The following is a 22,858-nucleotide window of genomic DNA, read 5'->3' as shown; positions in this document are numbered from 1 at the left end:
GTCTTGCAGCTGTCAGGCTCCAGTGCTTTTCAACAGTCTCTGCTGCTGGCAGCCCTGCCTGATACCATCGCATCAAGCCCCCTCCCAAGGGCCTGCATCCCATCCCACCAGTACCAGCCCTGGTAGGCCTTTCCCAGCTTTGCTGCCTGGACAAGGCCCCAGCTGCTCCCACCAAGGCTGAGGGAAAGAAGACCAGAGAGCTTGGTCCAAGTCCCACCTGCTCTATCGGTTGGAATGGAGCATTACACAACCTCTGGACGGCAAACAAAGAGCTGTGGCCCCAAGCACACAGATGTTGGCTGACCCTGCCAAGGCCACCCTGTTCTGCCATCAATCACATCTCTTCCCACAGCTTCAGCTTCAGAGCAAGGTCTTGGTTGGGTCATGGCCTCACCGGGTGGCTCAGCAAAGCTTGGAGCAGGGATGGTTTGGGATCTCTCCAAGGGGAAGCTAATCATACAGGTATTGCTTCAATTACACACCATTATATGCCCATTACAGGTGCATTTTAAGCAGCTGTAGTGCCTGCAGCTCCCATCCCCAAAGTTGTCCCATCCTCCCTTTGCAGATGGTGACCATGCATTGTCCCCCTGGCTCTGCCACCATGTTGAGCTGGCAACGTCAATGCTGGGCTCTGCCGCTCTCCCACAACAGGCAGCCAAGAAACACGTTTTACTTCAGCAAGGCACAGCAGGCATCAGCCTGAGGGTTGGTGTGACTCGGGAGGAGGCCAAGCCACCAGCTTGCTTCTGCCAGGGCAGGATGCAGGGCTTTGAACCCACTGGGAGCGGTATTATGGCAAGGCCAGGCACCATTGGCAGGTGGTTGAAAACAGCAGGAACATGTCCCATATGCAGAGTTGTTACCCAGGCTCTGCAGCTGCAAAGGACCTGGTAGGTCACCCTCATATATCACCAGCGTGCAGGATATTATCTTCCACTACAACCAGAGCATCTACAAGGAGACCTCCAGGTCTGAGCTCTGCTCCAGGGATCCAAATCTATCTCCTCACCTGTGTTCAGATGCCCATTCCTCTCCCCTGCCAAGGAGCCTGCGGGTAGCATTTCCCATGCAGTGATTTATAATTACATGATGACTGTACCCTTTATCTACGATGTTTATTAGCCCCCAGTAATGCTTCACTACAGGCAGGTCATAGACCTGCTAGTCACGATTTGTGCCATGGAAGCAGTGGCTGAGATAGAGGCTCATGTACAAGTGTCCATCCATCACCTAAAGCCAAAGATGAGCTTGGGAAGCTGCATGATACATGGGATGGAAAGGACCTTAAAGCTCATCCAGTTCCAACCCCCTGCCACAGGCAGGGTCACCTTCCACTAGACCAGGTTGCTCCAAGCTCTGTCCAACCTGGCCTTGAACACTGCCAGGGATGGGACAACATGGCATGGGAGTTTCACGTGAAAAGAGGGAAGTAACTTAACAAAGCAAGGGATCAACCAAGCAAGGTCTGGGTCTCACCGCAGCAAGGTGAGGGGCTGTACACACAGCTATTGATTTTTTCAGTCAATGCTGTGGAAGATGCGAGTTGAGCAAATCTTTCTCCTGTGCCAGAGCTGGGAGAAAGGTAAGAATTGCAACACATTCCCAGACCATCCCTGTCTCCACCCTCTCTGTGTCATCTCATTAAACGCCAGCTGGAGGGTGGGGTGATCCCTCCAAGCAGCGGTGCCTGGCACTGCCATGCCATAACACACCGGAAAAGGTGAGGCACGCCCAGCCCAAGGGGCATCCCTCCTGCTTGTATTTACACGCTGTAAGGGCCATTCTGGCAAGTATGTGCACTTTTCTTGGCCTACATATGTTGGGAACAGGGTGGGAGGACAAAGGGATTGCAGCAAGCTCTGGGCAGGCTAATCCCCTCGTTGGCATGCAGTTTAACACACGTTTAAGCTTCCCTCCTGGGTCAGTTTGCTGCACTGCTCCTGGAAGGTGCTGGTGGAGCAGCCGGGCTGGTTTGGTGGCATGTACTGGCCTCCCCAGCCTTGCTCCGCATTGCTTTTGCAGCACTGTGCTGTATCGCAGCATCACAGGACTGCAGCTGACAGCCCTCTAGCAAAAAAAGTGACGTTCTTGTCCTGGATCTTGTACTGGTAGATCTGGACAACATCCTGCTCCCCCGTCAGCTCCAAGGACACTCTCCTAGTTATTTTAATCTGCAAAGGGAAAGGAATAGGAATATCATCCCTTTGACTACCCCAGTCACAGCACCCTCACCCCCCAATGCCTCTTGCTGGCCTGCAGGGAAGAGAAATCAGAACGATTACTGATTAAAAACCTGTCACACCTGCCTGTAACCAGTCCCTTTCTGGCAGCCCCTGACTAGAGAAATAGAGTAACAAGGCCCCAGTGACCCAGCTGCCCTCCCAGCCCAGAAGCAATCACTACAGGCCAGGCTGAGATCCACTGACACAATAGCCTTGTGTCTAGTCAGAACTGGATGAGCTTTAAGGTCCCTTCCAACCCAACCCATTCTGTGATTCTATGACAGTTTGAGGCAGCTTCCCAGGGAATGGGTATTCTTCTTTGCCATCACCATGGGGTGTGATACAGCCTGCACTGCAGCTGCCATATAAACTCCTTCCAGCCTCCACAGATGGGGGAGTCCCCAGGTGGCAGGATGTCCCTGACTACCCCTGTGGGAGCAGTCCCAACCAAAAGAGCCCAGCTGCTCCAGCACATCCTAGTCACTGCAACAAGGCTGCTTGTTAGTCCTTAACCACGCTGCAGCATGGACTGTCTCCCGTGAGGCAGAAAGAACATGTCTCACCCACCCTTGGGCCTGCAGGCAGTGTTTTATGTGACATTACCATGTGCCACCTCTCCATGCTCTCCAATGCATTACCTGCCCGTGAACATCCTTGCAGAAGCCGGTCGCCAGCCCCTTTACCCACAGGATCAGGTCACTGTGATGACACAGGGAGTTCACAACCAGTTCATTTTCCTCATCTTCAGAATCCTCATTGCTGTGAACCAGCACCACAACGTTGCCCTGGAATGAGAGCACCAGGCAGAGATGAGCCCCTGGCTGATTCCTAATCCCTAATCAGGGTAAGGAAGAGGAGACAGCAATGAGAGCTTGTGAAATGCCATGCTAAGCTACTTAGACATCCCCAGCACAGCAGCTGGTTCTGAGCTAAGTCCACAGAGAATATAAACAGCAGATACATATATAAAACTCTGAAACAGGTTGCTATCCTTATACTGTGTGTATATATATATATATATATATCTAACATGCAGCCTAAAAATACATCAAGCCTTTGTTACGAGATAGCTGTCTAGTTAAACCAGTCCATCAGGCCACACTAATGGCAACTGAATGAATTCAGAACAGCTACATAGAGACATGGCTGAATGGATGCAGCCAGAGCTGTAATGCTCAAAGCTTCACAGCTCTCACAAGAAGCAAAATGCACCCCCCAAAGAACCACCAACTCTATTAAAAATACATCCCAAGAGTCTCTGCCTCAGCCCATGCAGGTCACCAAAGACTTAAAATAACATGAAATTCCCAGTCAATTATAATGTACTTTGAAGCTTCAGAACTTTCTTAGACAGAAACAGAAATGTGTTAGTGTGATTTATCATCGTTTTTAGCTGTTTTGGAGGTAAATATTCTCAGCAAGCAGAACATCCCTTGTCAGCATTTACAGCACAAACACCCTGGCACCATATGAAGTGCAGAAGAACAAAACCTGACACCATATACTTTATTTCTCACTCAAGCAGAGAGAGAAGTGGCCAGGGTGGGGGATGCTGCAACATAAATAGCAACGGATGGATGTGACTGTAAAGATTTTTGGCTGCAATGCTCTCTGAAGTTAGCACATAGCTCAGGAGAGCTTTGTAGAAGTGCTGCATTGTTCATATGCCCTTAGAAACCAGCCAGTGCAACACTCAGCAACAGTGAAGACTGGTGGAAGCAAATACCCAGGTGCCTTCTGAGTGGACCTTCATTTCTGTCCCTTGGGAGACTCATCAGCCTCTCGCTACCTTTGTAACCCATTTCCTTCCCTGCTCTCCCACATGTGCACAAACACAGGTGTGAGCAGAGATCTCTAGAGAGTCAGGAGCTATAATAAACACTATTTTGCACCTCAAATCCCTGCTCACACATCAGGCACAGCTCTTCTCTAGGCAGCAACTCCTGGGAAACCAGTTTTAAAGGACCCTACACAGGTACTTCAGGGGCTAACAACTCCCGGTGAGTGGCCCTAGAGCAATAATTGGAATTTCTTGGATGGCCAAAGCCTTTCAAAACCTCATCATGCACAGGTGGAGAAAATAAAAAAGCCAAGCTGTGCTCCAGAGGCTCTTCCGTACGCATAGCATACAGGACACTGTGTGCAGAGGGAGCAGTACCTTCAGCTGGGAGCACACCACAACTCTGCAGTAGTGGATGAAGTCCAGCACGGCCACCGGCGTGGCACCCAGGCTGAGCAGGACACTGAGGTCATCCACCAGCAGCACGGGGCCCTTCCAGGAGTCACTGCTGGCAGGAGTCAGGGACACCTGGACGAAGTCAAACAAGGCTTTGAGGTCAGAAGTGCTCTTGCTGGAAGAGAAGAAGGAGGTTTCAAAGGGTGTGGCCCACACATGCACTGCATGTCCCCCTCAGCCACTGGAACCAACATCTTCCCTCACAGGAAAGAACTTCTTCCTAAAACCTCATCTCAATCTCCCCTCTGTCAGTTTAAAGCCACTCCCCCTTGTCCTGTCCCTACCTGCCCTTGTCAAAAGCCCCTCTCCAGCTTTCTTGTTGGTCCCTTTAGGAACTGGAAGCTGCTCTAAGGTCTCCCCTAGAGAGAGGAGCCTTCTCCAGATTGAACAGGCCCAGCTCTCATCCTGTCTCCATAGCAGAGGTGCTCCAGCCCTTGGAGCATCTTTGTGGCTTCCTCTGGACTTGCTCCAACAGCTCCACATCCTTATGTCAGGGCCCCAGAGCTGGATGCAGCACTGCAGGGGGGGGTCTCACCAGAGCAGAGCAGAGAGGGAAGATCCCCTCTCTCAACCTGCTGGTCATGCTGCTGGTGATGCAGCCCAGGACACAGTTGGTTTCTGGCCTGCAAGTGCACACTGCCGGGTCATGGGGAACTTCTCATCAGCCAACACCCCCAAGTCCTCACCAGGACTACTCTCGATCCCTTCATCACCCAGCCTCTACTGATAGCGGGGGTTGCCCTGACCCAGGTGCAGGACCTTGCACTTAGCCTTGTTGAACAACCAAGAGGTTCTCATGGGCCCATTTCTCAAGCTTGTCCTGAGCTTGATCCTGCCACACTCCAGCAAGCCTCACTCTCCCAGACCCAAAGGGCTACATGGTCCCACAGTACAGGGTCTACAGGGTTTCCGTGCCTGCCCTCACTCTCACTAAAAGCCCATCCACCCCAGCATGAGTTTGAAACAGCAGAGGGCCAGAAGCATCCATGGACACACCAAGTACATGGCAGTCCTTGCCCCGAAGCTGGTATTTGTCAATTTAACAGCCCTCAGTGGATATTTTTCTATCAAATCATCAGGGACATGGAAAAAGTGAAGCGGGTGGAGAAAGTGAAGTGGAAATAAAAATTAAAGCCAGCATGATTAAAGCAGCACTGTTCTTCTGGATGAGAATATAACTCAACACAATTAAAAAAGGAATAAAGCTTCTTGGACTTTTATTTGACACAAACCTGTTTAGTGCTGAAATAGATTTTCTCTAGACCTAAAACATGCTTGGCAATGGGGATAGGGATCGAAATCGCTCTAAAATGCTGGAGAAAGGGGACAGAATCCCTCTTCGAGCAGCAGAGAGAGGCAGGGCCAGGCAAGCACAGCAATGTGCATGGTGATGGCATTTCCCTTTACTTGAGTGTGCAGCAAACAGGTCCTTGGGCCTCAGATGGAAGCCCAAAAAGAGCCTGGTCCAATTGGTCAGGTTTACCTTATAAACTGAAGAGGACTGGGCTGTCCCGACTGCTCCCCCTGCTCTCCAAACCAGAGGTCAAGGCAGGACTTGAGGCCTTCCAAGAAGACAAGCTGTCCCCGTTCTTTGGCAGCTGTCAGACTGACTCCCTCGAGAGAGGAAAACATCATGTTGCAGAGCAAACAGCTTTGAAGAAATGGTGTAAACAGAACCAAGCGATCAACAGCCAATTTTTATCAAGCCTTATCTAAATGCGCTAATAAAGTCAATGCTTCAGTGAGTCTTGTGCAGGGGATGACACAGGCAGGTCTGTTACTTACATACACAGTGGTGTACACATTTGTCCTCCTGCATTTCACCAGGAGATTAACAAAACATCACCACTGAGATTTGGAGTTCAAGCATCCTGGAACTGCTACAGGCTGCCCCAAGGACCCTGCTATGAGCAATTTCTTTGCCCTCCCTTCTTGGGGGGGTGAAAGCCTTTGGTTTTCAGTGTCTCCATTACTGTGGCAATAACACTCCCTGGCACAACACAAGTACCTGAGCAAGGCACAACTCGGATCTAGGGAATGCTGTGGGCCAGGCACCCCAACACTTGCACAAAACCCAGGAGAAAGCAGCACGGCTGGGGTTCCTACCCTACTGGGTAGGCTGGGGTTCCTAACCCTACCTGGGAGAAGGAGGAGAGACTGTGACAAACTGCCTGGGGCCATGTGGTGGTGTGCTTCTTCCACCCCTACAACCCAATCTTTATTTCCTGTAGCTCTGCTCAAGTGATAACCACCAGTGCTGGTCTGCTTGTGATGGCTGCACCTGACTCAAAGTGGATTCAGGGAGACAGGTAACAGCATGATAGCCAATGTGCTGTGCAACTTGGCCCCCTAACCACTGGTCAAGGGCTGACTGGAGCCAAGTTTGCAAAACAAACAACTAACTTCTGCAGCTGGGATGCAAACATGACTATGAATCAATTATCTTGCCCTGTAACTAGTAGGCAGCCCAGGGCCCATGGAGCTCTCCTACACAGCACCTGGCTGCATGCCACGGTCTCCCCTGGAAAAGGTTACTCCTTGAGGTTGAAAGATTCTTTGCCACAACAGATTATCGGTAAGTGACTAACAACATACTACACACTGAAACCTTACGCGATGTAAAAGTTTGTGCATATATAATCCTCTAGACATAAACCACTGACCAAGACTGAGATGAAATCTGAACACCTACACTCCTTTCTCAGAAGGAGTTTAGAAAGCAAGAGGGTCACTTCTGAACCTCATGACTCAATGGGAGGGTCTCCATGTAGTAAACACTCAAAGGTTCCTTGCCATTCAATCTTGTTAAATCACTGTTGGATTTCATAGAATCAGAGTGGTTTGGGTTGGAAGGGACCTTAAAGCTCATTCAGTTCCAACCCCCTGCCACGGGCAGGGACATCTTCCACTAGACCAGGTTGCTCCAAGCCCCATCCAGCCTGGCCTTGAACACTGCCAGGGATGGGGCAGCCACAGCTTCTCTGGGCAACCTGTGCCAGGCCCTCAGCACCCTCACAAGGCAGAACTTCTTTCTAATATCTAAATCTCATTTCTGTGAGCTTAGTATTTATTATTAAACTTTGTCAAATCGCTGTTTTATATCAATAAATATATTGATAGTTCTTTCTTATGAGTGAAGTCTGTTGCTCCACCCACAGCAGGTCATGACTCAAACTCAAGCTGAGATTTCCTCCTTTCAGCCCTGCTTGATCATGAGACTGACCTCGAGAGCCATGTGCTGGGCACATCCAGCTCCAATAGAGAAAGCCCTGGCAGAGCTGCAGCAGAGACGCTGAAGACCCCAACTAGAGACCTAGGTCATGAACTCCTCTCTCATCCTTCTTTCCTTCATCAGTAAAGGCTACTTTTGCCAAGTATTGTATAGATCCTCAGCTTACCAGGTGTCAGTCCACCTTTCAGGGGAAAATTTAGTACCTATTAGTGACAAGATCATACAAAGTTATCTCATGTGCGCTATCTTAGAACCTCAGCCAAACTGTGCATTTCCCACCAGGAAGAAGTGCAAATGTGCTTGGCTTTCTGGTGTGGGTTGCTTCCCACATTTCACAACAGGACTGTTGTTTCTTAAAATGGAACCAAGGAGCATTAATGCCAAGATTCACAGTGTCTCAGCAGCCTGTAAATAGGGCTGTTGCGCAATGCAGCAGGTAGGTGGACAAGATGGTGAGATAGATGGTTTAAAGACAGTTCAGGAAGGTTTAGCTCAATGCAGTATTGCTTGACAGGCAGAACTGGTGAACAGGGAACCAGAAACAAGGATCCTGAGAAAGTAATTCCTATATCCCCTGAAAAAAGATGTCCCTCCAGGATGCTGTGAGGTTCTGAAACCTCTGAAGAGGGTAGCTGAGCGGGACTGGCCAGGAACAGAAGTCCCAGGGCAGGAGCCCTTGCCTTAAGTTAGGACTGGCTTCTGCCTGAATGCTGAAGGAGCACACACCACCAGGAACTTCTTAAGCATCACAGAAAATGCAGATATTTGCTTATTTTCTAAGCAATTGTGCTGGGAGCTGCAGGACATTTAAGCCCAGAGTCTGAGTCGTCCAGCAAGAGGAAGGTTCGAAGCAGCAACTCCCCCATGATGTTAAAGCACTGAACAGAGAGAGCTGTGCTTGGCACTGTCCCAACACCTTCTTTTGAAAAGACCTTGGAAGTTTTCCAAGCATTTCCGAGTCCTCATGACACTCCTGAGAGCCACTGGGCTCTCTCTGCTCCCACACAAGAGGGAAAGGCAGGAAAGCGATGTGTCCACTTCTGCCTACTGCTTTCTACTTCCATATTTCAGCTGCTCGATCTTCCTGTTATTCCAATATGAATATGTAAGTGCCAACATTTTAAAGCTCTTTTCTTCTCTTTATATATATATATACACATATATATAAAATTATTGTAAAGCCACACTTTAAACATCTGATCAGTGAGACAATCCCTACAAAGGGCTGTGCTCAGCTGCTTTGTCAGGGCATTTCCACACGAGGACCTCCAGAGAGGGGGTCTGGGTGGATAAGGAAGAGAGCCTTTACAGCAAGATTAACCCACAGCTCCTGCAAGGCTTATCAGCTGCCACACATTCAGCACTCATGAAAGAAAAGAGATTTCCATTGCTTTCCTTCCCAGCTGAAACTCAAGGAGGAGAGATCCTTTCATCAGAGCTGGTGCCAGAAAACACTGTCTACAGCAATCAGGAAACAATGGATCAGAGGCAACATCTTCCACTGTGGCCAGGGGATACTCTGACAAGCAACCTCAACTAGCAAAGGCTGTCTGACATGTGCCCACCTGAGATACAGTTTTTTAATCAGCCCGGAGCTTGCCCTTCTTTTTCCTGGTCTTCCACACATGCTTCTGGGAGGAAAGTGATCCCACCTGCCATGCAAATCAGGGAAGGAGAGCCTCAGGCATGGCACCAGCCAGCACTTCTGGACATATCCCTTTTGTTTTCAAGCATCTTCTCAATGAACAGCATTAACCAGCAAGCATTGCAGCAAACCCTTGCCTCATCTAATCCAAATTGTCTCCTCTCTTTTCTCCCAGGCAAGCCAGGAGCAGTAATTCCCAGGAATGAGACTCTTGGGGAGTGCAGGACCCTTCGCTCTCCCTGCCATACCTCCCACCAGCCCCAAGCCCAGCAGAGGCAGATGTGGGCTGCAGGCAGAGGGATTTAGCTTTTGCAGGTGATATTTACTCACTAAAAGCATGCCAGAAAGCAGGGCAGGAATGGAGAGCTAAGGGAAGCCTCGTGGGCAACTGCAAACACACACGATGGAAAAATTTCCAGCCAAAGACAGAAGAATCTTTATGCAGCAGGCCAGGAGCAAGGAACGGCTGGCAAATACCTGACATGCCATAAAGTGGGGCTGGGCAGCACCACAGCCTCACAAACCTCATCCCCTTGTGAATTTTTGGAGTCCGCACCCTTGAAATACTTTGCTACAGCAGTGACTAAACTCACTATTAATGTCAATAACTCAGAAACTGATTTTAACTTTGCTTCAGCCATTTCTTCTGGCACACAAAAATTCTCTATACCTCAGATCAGCAAGAAAACTGTTGATGACAGAGAGAAGGGCTGCAGCATGAGAGGAAGGCAGCCAAGGGCAGCGTGCTCATACATAAGACCAGGAATTTGATCTCTTCAGTGTCATGTCACAATGTTCCTGGGTGGACCCAGCAAGTCCAGTCTCATTTTCCAAGTGGGGAACCAGCTCCCAGAGAGACAGCATTGGATGGAGACCTGGATGCACCCCACTGCAGTCATCTTCTACAGCAAACTTCTGCTTGTCTCACAGCTAGTAACCTCTGGAAGCAGCACAGGAAGCATCAGAACAGCTTGAAGACACTGGAAAAAGCACTCAAAATGGCCAACGGCCACCTTCCTGACTGCCATAGACACTACACACATTCCTGCTGCAGAGCCACGGTGCTGCAGAACATCCAAACAGCATGCATTAAGCAGCCCTGAAAGCTTTCATTATCCCACAGCACCACGCTCCATTATGGCTGGGAGCACACAAACATTATCTCTGGCAATCTGTCATGTACCCATCAAGCCCAGAAATGCTTCTGAAACAGCAGCTCAGCATGACTGGAGCTGCGAGCACCATGACGGAGCACAACTGTTCTCATCCATCTGGGATGCTGCCAGCCAGGCAGCGTAGTGGCCCTCCGGCCTGCCAGCAGTGACATCCCTTCAAAACAGAACCACTGCTCACCATGAGCCAATTCATTAGGGAAAGCAAAATATCTGGAAAAGAGAACTAGTAATGGAGCATGTGAGGCAACGGTCATTAGCTCCAACAGCAAACACAGCCAGGGTACAAAGTGTGACCACCTGTGACCAGGCAACTGACCAAGGTCCCTTCTCTAGTACAACTACATGCAGGGGCAAGCAGAGGTGACCAGGTGATGTGTGAGCTCAGTGCTGGGGCAGGAGAGAGGGCAACAGGCAAGAGGGAGACCAAATGGGGATAAGTATGTTTTTCCTTCAAAACAAAACACTGTACAAATGAGGGTGGGAACACCAACCTGGCAAGCAGCCCTTGTGCCATTAGTCTTCCTACCACTGTGGCCCAGCATATTCTCTACAAGGACATAGCAAATAACATTAACTGTACCTCAAAAATAAGTGCAGATGTTCATGAAAAGAGCAGGATTTGCAAAAAAAGGAAAACTGTGAAGCCAGTATTACAGAGGCAGTACAGGCACAAAAATCCAGAGAAGCTTTTTCCTGCAAGTAAAAATACACCACTGCACTTAGCTAACACATAAGGAGGTGGTTCTAGCCTGGTAAGACCCAGCAACACTGTGTGGAAGAGCATGTAAGGCAAGCATTACTTCAACGGTGTGTAAGTACTTAGTATATTTATATATACACCAGGTACTACAAGGACCAGATCTACCAAACATCACTGTAAGGATCACAAATATGACCCTAGTTCCAGGACCCTTCTTCCCAGGCACGGGACCATCCATTTCCAAGCAGAAACAAGAGCATTGCTAAGGTATGAAGTTCTTCCAACTGCAGTCTTTCGGAAGTGCATAATCTCCTGCCAAGAATGATCATGCATGGGAGATTTAACCTAGGAATCACAGAATCACAGCATAGTTTGGTTGTAAAGGACATTCAAAGCTCACCTAGCTCCAACCCCCTGCCATGGGCAGGGACACTTTCCACTAGACCAGGTTGCTCTAAGCCCCATCCAACCTGGCCTTGAACACTGCCAGGGATGGGGCAGCCACAGCTTCTCTGAGCAACCTGTGCCAGTGCCTCATCACCCTCACAGGGACGAACTGCTTCCTCAGATCTCATCTCAGTCTCCCCTCTGGCAGTTTAAATCCATTCCTGCTTGTCCTGTCCCTCCCTGCTCTTGTCAAAAGCCGCTCTCCACCTTTGCTGCTGGCCCCTTTAGGCACTGGAAGCTGCTCTAAAGTCTCCGCAAAGCTCCCCTTGGACAGGTTCTTTGGAGGAACTACAGCCTGGTCCACTGCAACTCTCCAGGCCAACACAGAGAGCCAAGCAGCTTGTCATGAAGGAAGAAGTGGGAAGACAGCGGATGGTAATCTGGCGGGGCATGCAGCTCACCTAACTGCAGCATGACTCAGCTCAGCATGCTGCCCAGAACTGGGGTTTACTGCAGCCATGTAGATGACATCCCTGCTGGTCTTCACTAGAGATCTACAGCAGCAAATTCTTAAGCAAGTTTAAGAGTGACATGACCTTGCTAAAAACCACCTTTACTGAGCCTGATGTGTTCATTTAGGCAAAAAAAAAGGATTAAAGCAAAGACCTTACGAAAACTCAGATATAAATAACTGATGTTACGACCTCCAAATCCTCAGAGCTCAGGAAGAATTCACAATAGACCACACGGGCACCTGTGAAGTTCTAATGTAAGACTGACTCAGACTTGAAACCAACAGGACAGGGACAGCTCACCACAGTGGCAAATTTAATCACCTCTCTGCACTCCCCTGGGCAATCTGTATTGTTCTTCTTACCACCTCCCTTCATGTCAGTAACATTTCTGTTGAAGCATCAGCCAGCAAATGATTTTGATTTGCATTGCACATGTGCTGCAGCTAATCCTCATGTTCTCTCCCTTCTCAGACTCTTCCACAAGGGAGATGACAACGGCACCTATTAAAAGCACACACACAAGCTGTGCACCAGGAAATTTCATCACATTAGGAAACACACCAACAAACATGATTCTGCTTTTAGAGCAGGCAAGGATCCCATACTTAACAGCTGAATCTCCTGCCTACACTGGTGGCTTTGTCCCATTTCCTGTCCCTCTTAAGTTCCCCCCAAGATTTTTTCCTCTCTGCAACACAAAGGGGAGAACTATTCAGTGCTTGAAGAGGCTGGTTTGCTCAGCAGTAGGGAATCTGCTCCACTGGGCAATCACATGTTGAGTATCCGCTGTGAGTTAAAGCTCCACGTGGAAATGCTTTGTTTGCTCAGCCTTCCAATACTTAAAGAGCCCACAAGAAAGCTGGAGAGGGGCTTTTGATAAGGGCAGGTAGGGACAGGACAAGGGGGAATGGCTTTAAACTGCCAGAGGGGAGACTGAGATCTGAGGAAGAAGTTCTTCCCTGTGAGGGTGGTGAGGCCCTGGCACAGGCTGCCCAGAGAAGCTGTGGCTGCCCCATCCCTGGCAGTGTTCAAGGCCAGGTTGAATGGGGCTTAGAGCAACCTGGTCTAGTGGAAGGTGTCCCTGCCCATGGCAGGAGGCTGGAACTAGGTGAGCTTTGAATGTGCCTTCCAACCCAAACCATTCTAGGATTCTATATGATTCTGTTCTTTTATTTAACTTAGGTCTGAGCTCTCAGACCATTGATCTTTTACAGAGTAAAAGCTGAGTAGTAGATAAAATGCAATTGCTTAGCAAGCACCAAAACTCAACCCCCATTTACAGTGGGAAATAAACTGTTATTGCAACACCTGGTCCTTCAGCACCTGTAAGTCTTTATAAGCAGCAGCATTGCTGGGATTTCCAGCAGAACCAGAGGGAGGACTAATTCAAGACCTACCCCTTCAGACCTGGAAGGTCACCTGGACTTCCCAACCAGAGTATTCCACATCTGGGCATTGCAGAAAAACCCGAGAACTGCAGTTTAAAGCCAGAGCTCAGGCTGACTTGCTGATACTGGGAATAACCCTGCCTACTTTGTTTCCCTGTTTCCTCATTTCAGGATACACATAATCCTTGCCTGTCTCACCAAGGGAAATCCATTCGAACACACTCAGCATTTGTGGCTCCTCAGATGGCTCAAACTGATGGCTTGGCCCACAGGCACAAAGAGGCATACAGGTGTTCTTCTGAATCTACAGGAGATTCAGCTGAATGCACTTCATCACAACTTAACCACAGGACAGAGCATAAAGTCAGCTCAGGAGCTCGCATGGCGTACAGCTGGTGCATCCTGCAGGTGCAGAGAGAGGCCCATAGGACACAGACACCATGGCACTGTTCTCCCCAGAGCACTAATGAAACTACATCTACTAGTCTGGGCCTGCCTGGGGAATACTGATCTCCAGAAAACATTTCTAAGCACAAAGAAAGCAAGCAGCCATTCAGCTTTCTGCCCTCTCTAGGGCAGAGCCCAGTGGGGCCCTTGCAGTGAATCTTACAGCTAAGTTTTCGCCCTATGCCACATCCCTTCTCCAGTGAGAAGTGCTCTCCTACTGCAGGAGCACCACTCCTGATGTCCCCATCACGATCTGGAAACATTTGCTCACATGCAATTCCCATTCCTGTTCTCATTTCTTTCCATCCAACAGAAACTCCCTGCACCTGTAATTATTAGCCTACGCAAACAGACTTACCAGCTTCTGTGCTATGATGTTATAGTGACTGAAGGACTGCAGCAGTGCCACAAAGCAAACCTTACAGCCAGCTGGGAGGGAAGACAAAAAGACACGTTATCATTTCAAATTTGCAAGCTGCCATTATCAAAGAACATAATACACAGCAGCCGGGCTACCGATCTGTCTGGAAAGTCCTTGAAGTGAGACAGGTCTCTTGCTCATGGCTGGGCTTTCAATTTTCACCTTTCTATAGGATTTCTACATTAGGGAAAATGTTAAGTTTAAAAGGAAAAGGAAAGAACAAGAAAAAATTACATAGAAAAGTAGAAGGCCCCTTTTCTGTCTCATGCCACCTTGCCCAGGGATCTCCTGGCACTGTTTGCTGGTATTACTGCAAAGAGGCCAATGGCTGACCGTGACATGAACTACTGAAACCAGTGATGTGCCAAAAATCCCCATTTTGGCTCTCAGAGAGCAAGTGACCTTGACTGGAAAAACACACAGAACAAGCAAATTTGACACTTAAACATGATTTTGGAAAACCTAGAATGTGACAACCTGATGTTATGGTTTGTGTATGAACAAAACCATTAGTTGTTTCCCCCTGCCAGAAAGCAGGACATAGATTTCAAGTAGAACAAGCAGCAGAGCAGCAAAGGGATGTGGGGAGACTCTGAGGCAGTGCCTTGGCAGGGCTGTCCCTTTGAGGCATGGATTTGATGGATGAACCACTCAGGGAATAAGGAATTGGCTGGGTGGTCGCAGTCAAAGAGCTGCAGTCAACAGCTCAATGCCCAAGTGCAGGCAAGTGATGAGGGGCATTGGTTAGGGGACTGTTGCTGTTTAACATCTTTGCCAGCATCACAAAGAGGGATTGAGCACCATCACCAAGTTTCCAATGACACCAAGCTGTGTGGTGCAGTCGACACACTAGAGGGAAGGGATGGGATCCAGAGGGACCTGGACAGCAAGAGGTGTGACAGTGACAACATCATGAAGTTCAACATGGCCAAGTGCAAGGTTGTGCACATGGGTCAGGGCAATCCCAAGCACAAATACAGGCTGGGGGAGACTGGATTGAGGAGAGCAGCCCTGAGGAGAAGGACTTGGTGGTGTTGGGTGACAAGAAGCTCACCATGCCCCAGCAGTGTGCACTTACAGCCCAGAAACCAACCATGTCCTGGGCTGCATCACCAGCAGCATGACCAGCAGGTCAAGGGAGGGGATTCTCCACCTCTGCTCCACTCTGCTGAAATCCACCCCACAGCCCTCTGTCCATCTCTGAGGCCCCAATGTAAGAAGGACATGGAGCTGTTGGAGAGAGTCCATAGGAGGCCACAGAAATGCTGAGGGCTGGAGCACTTCTGCTATAGAAACAGGCTGATAGAGCTGGGCTTGTTCAGCCTGAAGAAGAGAAGGCTCTGGGGACACCTTAGAGCAGTTTCCAGTGCCTACATGGGCCCAAAAAGGAAAGCTGGAAACGGGCTTTTGACAAGGGGCTATAGGGATAGGACAAGCAGGAATGGATTTAACCTGACAGAGGGGAGACTGAGTTGGGATGTGAGGAAGAAGTTCTTCCCTGTGAAGCTGGTGAGGCACTGCCACAAGCTGCCCAGAGAAGCTGTGGCTGCCCCATCCCTGGCAGTGTTCAAGGCCAGGTTGGATGGAGCTTGGAACAACCTGGTCTAGTGGAAGGTGTCCCTTCCTGTGGCAGGGGGTGGAACTCAGGGAGCTTTAAGGTCCTTTCCAACCCAAACCAATCTAGAATTTGATGATTTTGAACTGTTCACACTGTCAATAACCTGCTCCCCACAGGTCTTCCTGCAGTTCACACTGTTCCATTAAGTAAAACAATTTTTTTGAAATGGGATAAAGCTATAGCTGAGGATGTGGCAGTTATGGGGGGCAGGATGCTCTCTGCATAGCACTCTGAGCTAAGTTTCAAGTCTTATAGGTACCAGATTTGCTGGGCTTGCTGCTTTGCCAGAAGAAAGCTGGAAAAGTCTGTGAGTCCAGCACCCACTCTGCAGGGGCTGGTAGGTTACTCACAGGTGAAACTGTTAGCAGAAAAGCAATTAGGCAACTTGCCAGGCTCTTTGTTTCTCTACTCACTACCAGCTTATCTATTTGTTAGCTGTTCCTGATAGCTGTAATTACATTATAAAACACCTAGCTAGTGAAGGAATTGCCGTCAGCTCCTACTGTCAAATGCCCCTGCGACTTACAACATTCACTGCACTAATGATGAAACACGGTACACAGACATTATGGGATGTAACGAAAGACACAGAACAATTCTCAAGAACAAGTCAGGACTGGGATCCATAAATCCTGATCCCAAAGCTTTGCACTAATCTGAGGATGTCTCATGCTCTGCAGAACCACCCTCTGCTCACATAGAAACACTTCACGCTGAAGGAACCTCCAAGGAGATGGCAAAGGCAAACCTTTGCCTTGGAGAGTCCTGCTGCTGACATACCTCTGAGGTAGAAGGAGAGGAAATGGTGCACCAGGAAGCTGCCATCTGTTCTGGTGTCTCGCAGAAGTGTGAACTTACCCTGAAAAAGAAACAGTAAAATAACTTAACAGGAACACCAGGCACAAACTGCTCCTGGTTCCATCTTGGTAGACAAGATGTCTGCTCAGGCATGGGAACACTCTGCAGGTTACTAGTCAGAGAAAGAAGAGGACAAGCAGAACTACAGCTACCCAGCCGTTTAAAGAGGTATGCCAGCGATTCCTCCAGACACAGCCCACAGGAAAGCATCAGAAGCTGTTGAGTTCAATGCTTTCCAAAAGACGTGCCACCAGCTGAAAGCCCTTGAGCTATGCTGAGACCACCGTGCTCTGTGCCCACCAAGAACCACCTCCTCACACGAAAACACGCAGCTGGTGCAGAGTACACCAAGTATTCATGCACCTGGTGCTGGACACCATCATCTGAATGGCTGGGAGCCATTTCCACCTCTTTCTGCTTCAAGTGGCATAGATGGCAGGCAGACAACAGCCACCCACTGTTCCCTGTCCATTCTCCTGCTGCCACGGGCAGTATCACCTGAGCATTTAAAATGGCAGCCCTGCTACAGCTGCAGCTTCTCCTGTCCCCAGACCACTCTCCCTGTCCCCTGTTCCAGGGTTACCTCAAACATGCCATGTTCAGAGCAGAAAACCGTATCCTCAGAATATGTGTACTGGAGCAGAGCTCTCTGCCCAAAGTATATACCTTGTTTTGATCACACAGGAAATTAATTCAGTTCATCAGTGCATGCTTGTTATCAGTACCAGCCTCATCAAGGCATTTGTTTCCATTAAAACCTTAGTCAAGATATTTCTTTAATCAATACAAATCATAGAAGGGCTGCTTTTAATCACAAAGAACTTATCAATGCACTTTTTTTTCCAATCTATTAGAAGGAAAAGTCTTTTACAGCAACAAGCAATATACCCATAGGCAATTCACAAGCCATCTATCAGAGTTAACTCCCCACTGCCCAAAACCAAAAGCAGTGTTAATGGAACAGCAAATATTGAACACGGCTGCAGAGAATGCAAAGCAGAAGCCAGGGTAGAGAAGTAGCGCTCTGCCTTAGCCAGAGAGGTCTTTCCCACCCAGAAAAAGGGGTTAGGTTCTGTGGCCATTACAGTAACTAGAGGCACCACCCCAGTGAGCAGCAAACTGAGATGTACCTTCCATGGCCAAGCCTGGAGGAGTCTCTGGGTTCAAACAGCACAAGCTCAAGTGTTCAGAGGTTTATCTTCTGCACAACTCCATCCTCTTCAACATCCCTCTTCCGCACAATGGCCCCCTTCAAGAGCAGACACTGAGTCCCCTCCCCCACCTGCTAACTCTCCAAAGGCTCTCTCCTCTGCAGAACACAGCAGGATGTTATCATTCAGAACACACATTATTTTGCTTTACAAATCTTCCAGTTACAAACCCTTAAATCCTGTCAACCCTCACTTTGCTGTCACACTGCAGGTGCTCAGGTAGCACTCAAACCTCTTCCTTTCTGACACTTCAGATGCCAGTTAAACAGGAGTGGAAGTGTCAAAACCAAGTATCTCCAAAGGCAGCAGCTGCACCAAAGTACAGCTGGTAGAAGGAAAGAGGGAAGAAAGAAGAGAGGGAAGGAGAAAAGCGAGGAAGGGAGGCAACAGATCCAGGAAACTCCTGCATCCTGCTTGTGTGATGGCACATCTCTCCCCCACCCATCCCAATCCTCTTGGCTGATCTATGATTTCAGGAATTCCCACAAGCCTTGGCCTTTGTGTAATCAGTTGGGCAGTGAAGTGTCACTTGACCATACCAGGTATTCTGTCACAGCTAAGGAGGGAGGTACAGACCATACCAGGGACTTCTGTTCTCTGGCCAAGGTGGGAGCTGACAGCAGGGATAATCATAGAATCCCACAATAGTTTGGGTTGAAAGGGAGCTTAAAGCTTATCCTGTTCCAAACCTCTGCCATGGGCAGGGACACCTTCCACTAGACCAGGCTGCTCCAAGCCCCATTCAACCTGGCCTTGAACACTGCCAGGGATGGGGCAGCCCCTTACTTGTTGGCCCCTTTAGGCACTGGAAGATGCTCTAAGGTCTTCCTAGAGCCTTCTCTTCTCCAGGCTGAACAAGCCCAGCTCTCTCAGACTGTCTCCGCAGCAGAGGTGCTCCAGCCTTTAGAGCATTTCCATGGCCTCCTCTGGACTCACTTCAATAGCTCCACGTCCTTCTTATGTTGGAAGCCCCAGAGCTGGATGCAGGACTTCAGGGTGGTTCTCACGAGAGTCCCCTGACAGCCTCAGAATACTCCTTCCCTTGATCATAGCCCAAATGGAATGGTACCACTGTCGCCAGAGTATTATTTATTTCTAGTAACTACCGACTTGGGTTGCATCCAGGATAGAAATCTGATTAACGACTAAAGCCAATTATGTTGTGAACCTATAAAGAGTAGTCCTAAATGAGACCCTATGAGCTCTCTCAGCTCACAGTGGGCAGCAACCAGCATCTCCCTCTGAGGATGCCTCTCAGAAGTCACAAAAGCTCAAGTTTGCTATAATCAGAGGCCTGTCAGTGAAAGACAGGACCTGGGCTGACATTCCTCCACTCCTTGAGACTCAACCCTCACCCACTGAGATATGCTGAGACATTGGACATATTTCACTGACTCTCAAGAGAAATTTTTAACAGCTAGCCTTATGTTGTTAGGTATGTGTGTACAGATTGTTATAGCAATGGCAGTAAATTCTGTTTTCAAACTTTGTAAGATCCACCTCAAAACTGGAAAATATTGCTAAACGGAAACTGTGTACGAATTCCCTCTGTGGTGAAACTTCTAAACCTTTACACGTAAACTGCTGACCAAGTCTAAGACCAAGACTGGATCCAGATACACTTCTGCTCTTTCAGGAGTTTAGAAAGCAAAGGGGTCTGTTTTAAAACTTATGACTCAACATGAGGGTCTTCCCTACCTCTTGTACCTTTGGTCTCTGTATCAGACATTTTTAGTTGGATTTTGCCTTGATTTTTTCTTTATACACTTCATCCACGTAGTAAGTAATAGAGTGAACCTCGCAATCAAATTCTGTTAAGTCATGCCTTTATATATCTTATTAAATTTGCTCTTGCTGATAGTTTTGACAGTCATTCTTTGAGCAATCCAACCCACTAACTTCTCCACAGCCTTTGGCCACAGACCTGCTCCAAAGCCTTTACCAACTCCAGACACAGGCCACAAATACAGGAATGGGGGATCTACCACCCACGCTGACACACGGAGAAAGGCATGCAAAGCCAGCAGGAATCTGCGAGGCTTTCCAAAGTCCATGCAGCTCTTGCACACATCCCCACAGACCAGGCTGATCAAATTGTTTAGCAGCTGGCTGGAAGCAACCAGATCCATGGGGGTCTGGGTGGTGGGAAGCCTTCCCTGGCTGCCAGGGAAAAGGAATGCTGCTGAGGAGCTGGTAAGCCCTGGCCCCACCACCAGGACCTAGTTTGTTGGCAGGGAGAAGACCCACAGCCCCCGATTTTCCACCATGGATGCTCAGTGCAATTTTCTTCCCCCTTCCTCATGTCCTTCTCAAGCCCAGAAAGATGCTGCTGGGGATGAAGCACTTGCAAAGGCAAAGCCTTCTTGTAGTCCCTTCATCCACCTGCCCCAGCCCGTTCCCTCTTGCTGTCAGGCTCTTTCCACCTGCAGGCTACACAGCAGAAGCTGCAGCTACTTGTTGGAAACTGACAAAGTCCTTGGCAGGGCAGTAGCGGGTGTCACCAGCATTCAGCAGTGACATGTCAGATACGCCCACACAGGCGGCATCCACCTGCCAGCCCTGCAGTGAAGGCATTTGTCAGCACTTTGAACATGTCATAAGCCAACTGTGGAGATGCAGAAATCAGGATGGTGGAGATGGGAAGAAGAGATTCACAAAGGGCTGATGTTTTTTAAGCACAACAGGATGTTGATTTCCAGCAACTCATGGCCAGATCATAGAATTATAGAATCCCAGAATGGTTTGGGTTGGAAGGGACATTAAAGCCCATCCAGTTCTATCGCCCCTACCATGTGCAGGGACACCTTCCACCAGACCAGGCTGTTCCAAGCTCCATCCAACTTGGCCTTGAACACTGCCAGGGATGGGGCAGCCACAGCTTCTCTGGGCAGCCTGTGCCAGGGCCTCACCACTCTCACAGGGAAGAACTTCCTCACATCCCATCTCAATCTCCCCTGTCAGTTTAAAGCCATTCCCCCTTGTCCTATCCCTACAGCCCCTCATCAAAAGCCCGTTTCCACCTTTCTTTTGGGGCCCCTTTAGGCACTGGAAGCTGCTCCAAGGTCTCCCTAGAGCCTTCTCTTCTCCAGGCTGAACAAGCCTAGCTCTCTCAGCCTGTCTCCATAGAAGTGCTCCAGCCCTCTGAGCACCAAGAACACCCCACCAGTGTTTTCCAGCTGAGGGGAGCACTGCCCTACTCCCACCATAAACTTTATAGGGAAATACAGGGGTAAACTCGGACATAGAAAATAAATTATCATCCCAAACCTGCTTTCACTGTGCTAATACCTATCAGGAAAGAGAGTGATGTAAAACACACTTGTATTTTATTAACTTTTTACCTGAAGTGCCTCACAGACCTTACGCAAGGCAAAGGCATTTAGTGACAGCGTAGATTCCATTACCACAACACCTACATGGGTGAACTGAATTAACTGAGGGGGCTGAAGACAGAGGAACCTCTAGAGCACACCACAGGGCCCGGAGGAGCGCTGGGTACTAATTTTCATCCCCGCTTCTGCTGTTATCCCCCACACGGCAGCGACCGCGCACAGACACACACACCAAGGGGCTGCGGGTAGAAGTCCCGGCCCCTATACAGCGGCGGATACCTGACATTCACCCCTGAGGAGCAGCGGGGAAACAAGACAGAGCGAAGAGGAGGACCCAGCGCCCGTTAACGACGTGGTGGAGGCCTAGGCCACGACCACCACACCGCGCTCCCGCCACCGCCTCACAGTGCCCCGCCTCTCCCGGCATGCACCGCGCGGCTCTCGGACTGCAGCTCCCAGCAGCCCCCGTGAGGGCCCGCACGGTCGCCAAGGCAGCCCCGCTCTTTCCTTCCTCCCTTGCCTCCTCATATCACTCCCTCTCACCGTCTCCGGTCGCTGCGGGGAGGCGTTCAGCAGCTCGTTCAGCTCCGCAAACATGGCAGGAGGGCCGCCACGGGGGGGACACGGAATCTTCCGGCAACGGGGACTAGGGGAGGTCTTGCGGCTCCGCGCATGCGCTGAGCGGAGGCGAACGGCGCCCCCTGCTGGATGGGCGGAGGCAGCGTGAGCGCGGCTTCTGATCCCCTGAGGAGCGCCGCAGAGCGTTTCCTTCTGCTGAGGGGCTCCGGCTGGGCAGCGCCAGCGCCTCCCGGTGCTTTGGGTTCATCCCGCTGCAGGGCTTGGCCTCCCCCATGGTTGCGCTCTGTGAGCACCCTGTCAGCCTGGCCAAGGTGCCTGCGCTGCAGCAGGACCCTCCATCCCAACCGCTAATGGAGGTGCTAAATGGGGCTGGGTCCCAGCACTAACCACCAGTGTCTGGACTCTAGCTGGACTTGCTACCCCTGATCCCTGGCCCAGAGGTGTCCCCCTTTACCCTTTTGCCAGCTTCACACTGGGTTTATATCATAGAATCCCAGAATGGTTTGGGTTGGAAGGGACCTTAAAGCTCACCCAGTTCCAAACCCCTGCCATGGGCAGGGACACCTTCCACTAGACCAGGTTGCTCCAAGCCCCATCCAACCTGGCCTTGAACACTGCCAGGGATGGGGCAGCCACAGCTTCTCTGGGCAACCTGTGCCAGGGCCTCACCACCCTCACAGGGAAGAACTTCTTCCTCAGATGTCGTCTCAATCTCCCCTCTGTCAGTTTAAATCCATTCCCCCTTGTCCTGTCCCTACCTGCCCTTGTCAAAAGCCCCTCTCCAGCTTTCTTGTTGGCCCTTTAGGCACTGGAAGCTGCTCTAAGGTGTCCCTGAAGCCTTCTCCTCTCCAGGCTGAACAAGCCCAGCTCTCTCAGCCTGTCTCCATAG

At 49.8% G+C, this 22,858-nt stretch overlaps 1 protein-coding gene across 3 annotated transcripts; it reads right to left on the bottom strand.

The window, feature by feature from the left end:
* Nucleotides 1-1,525: 1,525 nt before the first annotated feature.
* On the bottom strand, nt 1,526-22,036 carry ELP6 (elongator acetyltransferase complex subunit 6). Of its 3 annotated transcripts, XM_057402848.1 has the most exons (7): nt 21,934-22,030; nt 16,770-16,848; nt 14,309-14,379; nt 5,945-6,075; nt 4,384-4,576; nt 2,864-3,010; nt 1,526-2,174 (listed from the first exon to the last, which is right to left on the bottom strand). In XM_057402848.1, exons 1-7 carry the CDS (start codon nt 21,985-21,987, stop codon nt 2,046-2,048), a joined length of 804 nt encoding a protein of 267 aa, XP_057258831.1. In that variant the 5' UTR covers nt 21,988-22,030; the 3' UTR covers nt 1,526-2,045. The 3 variants fall into 3 exon arrangements, with proteins under 3 accessions (XP_057258831.1, XP_057258832.1, XP_057258833.1); XM_057402849.1 differs by lacking the exon at nt 14,309-14,379 and having other exon boundaries at nt 21,934-22,036; XM_057402850.1 differs by lacking the exon at nt 5,945-6,075 and having other exon boundaries at nt 4,384-4,533.
* Nucleotides 22,037-22,858: the final 822 nt, after the last annotated feature.

This window comes from Pezoporus wallicus, unplaced genomic scaffold, assembly GCF_028554395.1.
Source record: "Pezoporus wallicus isolate ANWC-B61680 ecotype Strahan unplaced genomic scaffold, APGP_CSIRO_Pwel_v1 contig_8057, whole genome shotgun sequence".
Classification (NCBI taxonomy): domain Eukaryota; kingdom Metazoa; phylum Chordata; class Aves; order Psittaciformes; family Psittacidae; genus Pezoporus; species Pezoporus wallicus.
Note: the sequence above shows the minus strand (reverse complement) of the source record. Positions and strands in the feature narration are given on the sequence as shown.